General features: G+C 41.4%; 1 protein-coding gene across 1 annotated transcript; it reads left to right on the top strand.

Annotated features, from left to right (window-relative positions):
• Positions 1–5775: 5775 nt before the first annotated feature.
• Positions 5776–8903, top strand: LOC131538146 (uncharacterized). Its single transcript, XM_058772013.1, has 2 exons — positions 5776–6701; positions 7339–8903. The coding sequence occupies exons 1-2, from the start codon at positions 6696–6698 to the stop codon at positions 8323–8325; spliced, it is 993 nt and encodes a 330-aa protein (XP_058627996.1). The 5' UTR covers positions 5776–6695; the 3' UTR covers positions 8326–8903.
• Positions 8904–9276: the final 373 nt, after the last annotated feature.

The raw sequence follows: 9276 nt of genomic DNA, 5'->3' as shown, positions 1-9276 counted from the left end.
ACCTAGTGTGCAACTGTGGCGAGGACCCAGCTTCTCACGCTCCTATAGCCGGACAGACAGTGGGCTGGAACAACCTAGTTGTCCGTTTCCTAAGGGGATCCAGGAGGCTCCATCTGCCCCGGCCCCTCACGGTCTCTACGTGGGATCTGCCCATGGTCCTGAGAGCCCTCAAACAACTCTTCGTATGCTTCCTCTATGAGTTCAGTCCTCTAGCCTCCTGTAGGGCTTATTATAAATGCAACACTTTTGTTTTTGTCCCCATTTTTCATGAGCTGAACTCAAAGATCTAAGACTTTTTCTATGTACACAAAAGGCCTATTTCTCTCAAATATTGTTCACAAATCTGTCTAAATCTGTGTTAGTGAGCACTTCTCCTTTGCCGAGATACTCCATCCACCTCACAGGTGTGGCATATCAAGATGCTGATTAGACAGCATGATTATTGCACAGGTGTGCCTTAGGCTGGCCACAATAAAAGGCCACTCTAAAATGTGCAGTTTTAACACAGCACAATGTCACAAGTTTTGAGGGAGCGTGCAATTGGCATGCTGACTGCAGAAATGTCCACCAGAGCTGTTGCCCGTGAATTGAAATGTTAATTTCTCTACCATAAGCCGTCTCCAAAGGCGTTTCAGAGAATTTGACAGTACATCCAACCGGCCTCACAACCGCAGACCACGTGTAACCACACCAGCCCAGGACCTCCACAGCCAGCATCTTCACCTCCAAGATCGTCTGAGACCAGCCACCCGGACAGCTGCTGCAACAATCGGTTTGCATAACCAAAGAATTTCTGCACAAACTGTCAGAAACCGTCTCAGGGAAGCTCATCTGCATGCTCGTCGTCCTCATCGGGGTCTCGACCTGACTGCAGTTCGTCGTCGTAACCGACTTGAGTGAGCAAATACTCACATTCGATGGCGTCTGGCACTTTGGAGAGGTGTTCTCTTCACGGATGAATCCCGAGTTGACTGGCTAGCTGTTCTCATTTGTCCAGAGGCGGACAATCTAGGGGTCAGAAAGTAAAAGTCCTGCCATATGTTTATTCCACCCATGAACTCAGCAGCTGATTTCACCAGAGGAGGAACCAAGTCATTCCTTTCAAGTCACAAGCAAGTCTCAAGTCAAATCTCAAGTCCTCAAAAAGTTAAAGTTAATGAGATAATTAAGTGACTAATTAAATAATGATTGTGCATTAGTGATGAACACCTGCTGTTAATGAGAATTACAGAGGATCAGATGTTGATGTTTTATTGGTTAAAATTATGCCACCATCATGGAGAGCAGTGTTTGCTTTAGTTAGGCTCTTGACCCTTAACTCCCATGTTAGATTTTGCTCTGTAGCAATGCATGTGTTGTAAAGCAGAGAGATCAGTGCTGTGCACTGAGCAACTATACTTTTAGAGCTGGATTGATTGTTTTTTTTTTTCATTTGTATGTTTGGGTTTTGAAGCATCAACCCTGTGAAACTACAGCATGCAAGGAACATGTTGCTCTAATAGCTGCTCTAATAGCTGCTCTAAAAGTTCATTTAAAATCTACTGCATGCAATGCATATAAACACTTGAACTCTTCTACTATTTAGACACACACAGACATCAAAAACCAGCATATGAATCTCAACAATGGTGACAACCAACAAAATTCTTCATGCTGCAATGCATGCTGGGTAAGACCATAGTAAAAACTCCCATCATGCTCTGCAGTATGAAAAATTGTCACCACCGTTGAGGATCATATGATAAGTGTTCATGTCTAAAAGCCTGAGCTGATGCACTTCCCCCCCCAATATGTTATCACTACAGTGGTATTTGTTTAATTTAACTTTTTTTCCCGCAGTTCAGTAACAGCTGAATATCGCTCAATAAACCAAAGCCAGACATCTTCATGATGTTCATTCAAATGATTTAAACACAGAGAACATAAGCTAATCTGCTATATCAAGCTTTTGATTCAGCAATGCACAAAAGTTTGCTCAAAAGAAAACTACTTTGATTTACTAAAAGGGTCAAGAGCCCAACTAAAGCAAACACTGACCTCCATGATGGTGTCATCATTTTAACCAAAAAAAAATCAACATCTGATCCTCTGTAATTCTCAATAACAGCAGGTGTTCATCACTAATGCACAATCATCATTTAATTAGTCACTTAATTATTTCATTAACTTTAACTCTTTGAGGACTTGGGATTTGACTTGAGACTTGCTTGTAACTTGAAAGGAATAGGTTTGTTTGAGATGAGCAAAGTCTGCACAGAACCGATCACCGGTGATCACTGCGAGATGCATGCCGGTTAGAAAAGTGTCCGAGTTACGTCCGCCTTACTCTGATGTCACGCTGACGTGTGCCAAAAAACTCTTGCAACGGCGAGGCGGCTGTGTCGGATTGAGCAGTCATGAGCAGTTGCTCTCCACCGACTGCGCTGATCAAAAGCATGATGGGAAACGACTGACTGACGACACAGCTTATAAAAGCAACAGAACTGAAATTATATCATGTTTATCAGCAGCACAGCATATGAGTGAGAATAACGCGATATCCACCTTTGATATCGTTGGTATCTGTTCCACTTCGAGAGCTCAGAACTGTCCGTCTTGACTGCGCTTATTTCACTCTTCCCCTCACTGCAGCTGCCTACTCTCACCTACATTTCAGGCGAGGCGAGGCGTATCTCAAACAAGCCTAATGACTTGGTTCTCCTCTGGTGAAATCAGCTGCTGAGTTCATGGGTGGAACAAAAATATGGCAGGACTTTTACTTTCTGACCCCTGGATTGTCCGCCTCTGCATTTGTCCATAAGTTAAGTTATTATCAGGAATAATCTTCCTATCCCATTTTCTTGTTAACTCTCTTCCCCTCTTCTTACTGGTGTGATTTTTATATTTAATTCCTTTAATTTGTACTTCTGGCCAATCATTCTGAATTTGTTTTGTTACTGTTTTTAACTGTAATATTCCTCCTCCTTTTATCTCTCTTTTTTATTGCTAATTCTATTTCACTATCCTCAGTTTCTGTACTTAGTGTTGATGAATATGAGTCCTCACTTTCTAGTTCTTCATCTGCACTGCTCAGTTCTACTTCTGACTGACTTTGAACTGTCTCCTCTTTTTCTGCGGCAGAAACTGCTGCTCCTGAGGGTTCTATTGCTCCTTTCCTCTCATTGTAAATTTGTTAAAATTTTTCTCTATTCCTGTTATTCATTAGTCAGTTTATTTTTAAAGATTCAGTTTCTGAATTATTATTCCTGTTAATATCCCTCTCATAACTCCTATTTCTGAATGTCCAAACTGTCCTGTCCCCATTAAAGTTAAATGTATTATTTTAACTCCTCTACTGATTGCTATCTGAATTAAGGACAACATTATTGTTTCGGTGTCTAACTCTGAGCGTTTGACAGTACATCATTTTGCTTTACAATCTGTCATTACGGAATGTGCTGCATAAATCCAATTAGGCGAACCAGAGGTTAATCTCACTGATCCTGGACTCTACATACCCAGTTGTTCTGCATACCCAGCGCCTGATCTCCTAGTATCTTAAAAATGGCACCTGCAGTACCTCCTCCTGTCTGTATTAACTGGTTACCATTAAGAAATACCATTCCTCCTCTAGTTTCTTCTATTATATCAATTTTCCCTATTTTTAAATCTGTTTATTTAGTTCCCTATCAGTCAGTCACGTTCAACGTAACATCAGTGTGACTGACTAATGGGATCTCGCCCGAGAGCCCAATCACCTTCGAGTGTTAACAAAACAAGCCAATGACAGTTGGAGTGCGTGGTTCGCCACGCGCACCCCGCGAGTATAAAAGGAGAGCGCATGCAAACACACATCAGCTTTTCGCTTTGGAGCCGAGCCTTCTAGGAAGACTGAATTTCCGCAAGTGTCTACGAGACAGCTTTGAGTGTTGGTGTGACGGCGCGTCAGCGGGGGTTGCCGATCCAGTGCTGCTGCTTCTTCCGGGTTGGACGGCGCACCCTTATCTGGTACCCTCTTGGGATCTCCCCTCGGTCCTGACGGCCTTGAAGGAGGAGCTCTTCGAGCCTCTGCAGTCAGTAGAGCTTAAGTTTCTGTCGTTGAAGACAGTGCTCCTCACAGCATTGACCTCGGTCAAGAGGGTAGGGGACCTGTACGCATTTTCGGTCGACGATTCGTGCCTAGAATTCAGACCGGGTAACTCTCACGTTGTCCTGAGACCCCGGCCTGGATATGTGCCCAAAGTTCCCACCACGCCCTTTAGGGATCAGGTGGTGAACTTGCAAGTGCTGCCCCGGAAGGAGGCAGACCCAGCCATTGCTCTGCTCTGTCCCGTCCACGCCTTGCGCGTTTATGTGGACCGCACGCAGAGCTTCAGGACCTCAGACCAGCTCTTTGTCTGCTTTGGAGGACAGCAGAAGGGATAGGCTGTCTCCAAACAAAGACTGGCCCACTGGATAGTGGAGGCTATAGTCCTAGCTTACCAGGCCTGATGCTTGCCGTGCTCCCTCGGAGTAAGAGCACACTCTACAAGAGGTGTTGCTTCTTCTTGTGCATTGGCGCAGGGCGCCTCGATCGCAGACATCTGTAGAGCTGTCGGCTGGGCAACACCTAACACGTTTGCGAGATTCTATAATCTCTGTGTAGAGCCCGTGTCGTCCCGTGTACTTACCTCAGGTGGCCAGTAACACCGGACCCTCTCGGTGTCAATCACGCTTGCTGCACCATTCCCCTCTACGGACCGGATACGTGCGCTTTTTTCTGCTTCCCAGTTCAGTTCCCCTTGGCGAACCCTGTTGAAGTTCCTCCCGCACCCTCGGCAGTCAGGCGTGGTGGAGCGCCAGATGCCAGGTCCAGCACTCATGTGTTTGCCCAAGGTCAGCCCTTGTGCTGGGCTAGGTGCCCGTGTGTAGTGATTCCCCTTTGGGTGATCCCACATGTGTATTTTCCACGGTACGGCTCCCCTCACGGTGAGCCTGTGTTTTCCCTGGCAGAGACTTTCTGCCGTCTCTGCTGTGTATTGATCTGGCTGCGTCTACCCCAGAGACTTCCATATGTAGTACTGCCTAAGCCAGTCCATATGTGTAATCTCCACATGGTACCTCCGTTACGCAGGATGTGGCTTCCGTAGCGTTCCCCTACTTGGAGCACGCTTTCTCAGTTTTATTCGTATCCACTGTAGGGAACAGCAGTGGCTGTCATCTCTGCCTAAGCCCTGTCCTATCTTCCGTCCCAACTGGTGTGGGGGGACTTGCCGGCTTCCACAGGGCACTGGAAGGGGTCAGCAATAGTGGCGTTTTCCAAGGGATCCCATCAGTCAGTCACAATGACGTTACGTTGAACGTGACTGACTGATACGGAACGTCTTGGTTATGTATGTAACCCTCGGAATGGAGACGTAACGTCTTGTCGCTACAGTTGCTGTACCACCGCTGTACGGCCGGGGCACACAGTCTCGGCTTCTCAGCGAAAAACTGATGTGCGTTTGCACGCGCTCTCCTTTTATACACGCACACCAACTGTCATTGGCTTGTTTTGTTAACACTCAAAGGTGATCCCATTAGTCAGTCACACTGACGTTACGTCTCCGTTCCCTCCTTCAGGGAACGAGGGTTACATACGTAACCGAGACGTTCATATACTAATTCCTGTTCTGCACTTATTATTAATTCTTCTCTAACATTGTCTTCATCTTCCTGTTGTTCTGAAAGATTCCCCTCACCATGTTCAAATCTAATTTTATTTTCCTCATCTTTTTTATTTTCCTCCATTTTTGCATTTTACAAAACTGAACCATTCTAAAATGCAAAATACACTGAACAAAGAAAAATTTGCTAAATAAAATAATAGAAAAGAAAACAAGACTGCATTTGTCAGATTTACTGAAGATGCAGGATTTTTTTTTATTGTTGTTCTGATCATTAGATTTTAAATACTTGCCACCACTGTTTAAAATGTGTCATTGACAGAAAGCCATTATTAGTTCATTCCATACAGGAACGTGTCTAATAACAGAATATATTGAGAAACTTTGACAGTTTTCAGTTTAAAATCACAATGACTGCAATAATAATCCATTTTTCATTAAAGATGAGACAAATTAGCTAAAAAAAAGACTGTGTTAAGACAAGTGTTAAAGATGTCGATGGTGTTTAGTCTTGTTTCATTCACAATCTAATGTAGAGAGAGTGACTGTAAGACTGTATTGTATGTTTGCTCAAATATTTTCCATCTGCAATCCAACATAATTAAGATCAGATGGTGGCTGAAGATAAAGGATATGACTCACGGCCACATAATGACTCATAGCCTATTAGGATACAGAGATTTCTAAGAAATGACATGTACAGACTGTACGTTTTAGAGAATCTGCCTAAATATCCTTTCACGTGTGTACAAAAAAAGCAGTCAGATTAAGATGAGCTGATTCTCTTTGGCTGTGTTTGTACACATTTTAGTCTGTTGCATAAATTTTGTAAATCTTGTTTTGTGATTCATTTACTCTTTATCAGTTTTATATTTATTTGTTTTGAGCTAAGAATGAAACTTAAAAATGTTTCCTGTGAAACAGAAGTTTCGTTTGTAAAGAAACAGCCCTCACAGGCATGGCGTCATCAGAGGGAAAGCCTTTAAAAACCAGCAGAGGAAAGATCTCACAGTCATCACAAGACACAGCAGAAGAACATCACCCTTTTCTCGAGAACATAAACATCTAACAATGGCAGTAAGTAGGCAAATCTTTACATTCGACATCAAACTCCTGATGAACAAATAAATCAAGATTATATATGAGAACCAAGATGTGCTGAATATATTGCTTTTAATGCACCTAGCTGTCATCTTTAATAGTATTGCAGCTTTTTGATAAAATGTGAATATGAAAATTGCTTTTGTTCATTTAACAACAGTTTACAACAAAATATTTCAAAACATGGTTTGTACTATTTTGTACACGCTCTGTACAAAAATGACAGTTTGCAGCTTGTTTAGACCTCATTTATATTTATAGAATTCACCTTAACATTTTACTTAGAAATAACAAACATACAAAAATGGATGTAATGTTTGTAAATGATTAACCATTGTGTTTACTGTACTGAATGACAGTCCGCTCTGCATGACACTTTATTACATAATTCATTACTTGATTGCTTGACAATCACCATATACAATCACTATAATTCTACTTAAATGTGCTTTACTTTGTGTCTCCTGTAATACTGTTCAGTGTTTGTTTTCCATACAAGATGTACATAGTGTGTATTTGTGTAGTTAGAAGTAAACTGTCATTTCATTTCACTGTATATGCGAATATGACTAAAACAAAACATACCTCATCTAACTGTACTTTGTCCTCCCAGGCAAACTTCAGCCCCCAAAAAAATGCTCGAAAAGCAAAACCATTCGTCTGTAAAGAACAACACATTGCAATAAATGATCTGAAAATAAAAGATGAGATAAAACATCGACATATGTATAAAACATATCTTTTGAAAGACATCCCTGAGTATCCTTCTCCTGTTGAGTTTCACATCACAGAAGTGGCTCATGTCACTAACAAGACAAGTCTTGAGAAAATCTGGAACTCAGGAGGATTCAAGGGTCTTGATACAGATTCATTTTCATGGTGGAGCCTAAAGATTAATGAAGCAGATATAAGAGCAGCTGAGGAGCGTTATCTCGAGAAATTGTTCCCAGACATGACCAAAGAAGAAAAAACAGTTCATCCGCCGTTCCTGAGAGAATTCACCACATCACCCTTGTTCCTGAACGAATTATCCCGCTATGGCAACTTCCGCTTCACGTTTCCTGTGAATGAACTGATGGAAACCTACAAGAAGCAGAAATGTGAGGGTCAAGAACCAATTCTCCGTATCTATGGGACCAAACTTTTCAGTCAGGAGATTGAGTACGTTGTTCTTGTTCACAGCCCTGAGTTTAATTGGAAGTTCGGTCATTTTCCACTGCTCAAGTCCAGCCCATGGGTTGCTTATGACGGACATCAAATCATCTGGAAAGCCCAAGCCATTTGTGAAACTCACAACTTCCAACTGGTAATCCGTGGAGGCACAGCAGTGACAGAATACATGCCTTCACATCAGTTTTATGTGTGGGATCATGTTAGCCTTGTCTTTCACTCCAAAGACGTCTTGACCGTCCCTCAAAGAAAGCTGAAGGGAAGCCTCAGTTGCTGTGAACTGGATCGAGATGTAGACCTTTCAAATGGAAAAAACTGCTCTTTTGATGAAGCTGAGAAATTCATTAAAAGTTTGCCAGATGATGAATCTGAAAAAGAAGATGAAAAAGAAGAATATAAATCAGTGGAGGTGAAAATGGAAATGGACTAAATGTGTGCAAATTTTGTAAGAACTTCTACAGTTGTGTGGCTTTGTATGGTTTTGCCCTTTGTGACAAACAGCTTTAGAATAAATAAGTAAATACGGTAAACAATTAAATAAAAGGTGGGGGTGATTTTTAACTTATATGTGTTACTTGTCATTGAGAGGCTATAATGAGATAAAAAAAAAAAAAACACTTTGAAACTGTCTGAATATTGCATGATGTGATTGAATATTATTTTTTCCCCCCCAAAATTAAAATGCTTAAAAAACTAAAAAACCCTGATTACTACAGTTATGATTACTAGTTTTACCATAGTAAAAACATGGTTGACTGTTGTAAGGGTACAGTGCTTTTCACAATCAAAGCAGCTTTAGAAAATTTCAAAGTTTCAAAAAAAAAAAAATCCTATCAACAGCCTGAGGTGACTATGACTCAATGGGGAGCATCTTCTGGAAACAAATTAATGTCTATATGTCAATAACTCTAAGATAATACAAGTTATGTGTTCAAAGTCATGTTCAGTTAAACAGACAACCATTAAATGGTAAGTTTGGTGAATTTAAATCCACTTTATACTGTCACAAAGTCTGTAATATGTAAATAAACAATATTCGGATAATGCAAAATATTATTTGGCTGACAAATAAATGGGAATATCTCCTGGATCTCGGAGAAAGATTAAACATTGTTCGTTCACATATATTACCATCATAGTAACAATACAAAGTGGGTTGAAAATCACTCAACGTATGCTTTAAGGCAATGATTGTAATACATAACATTTGTCAGGTTGGTATGTTCATCTATAGTTGCCATCATCTGGGGTCTTCATCTGAAGTAACCACAAGTGATGCTGGATCCAAGCTGTAGTAACACTGGGATGGGAAACCTGAGAGATAGAAACAGGAAAATAAAAGAAGAATTAGCATAGATGCTGTTCATATTATTTCAGGCAA

Source organism: Onychostoma macrolepis, chromosome 03 (genome assembly GCF_012432095.1).
Source record: "Onychostoma macrolepis isolate SWU-2019 chromosome 03, ASM1243209v1, whole genome shotgun sequence".
In the NCBI taxonomy this organism is placed as follows: Eukaryota; Metazoa; Chordata; class Actinopteri; order Cypriniformes; family Cyprinidae; genus Onychostoma; species Onychostoma macrolepis.
The sequence above is the reverse complement of the archived record's forward strand: the minus strand, read 5'-3'. Positions and strand labels throughout refer to the sequence as shown.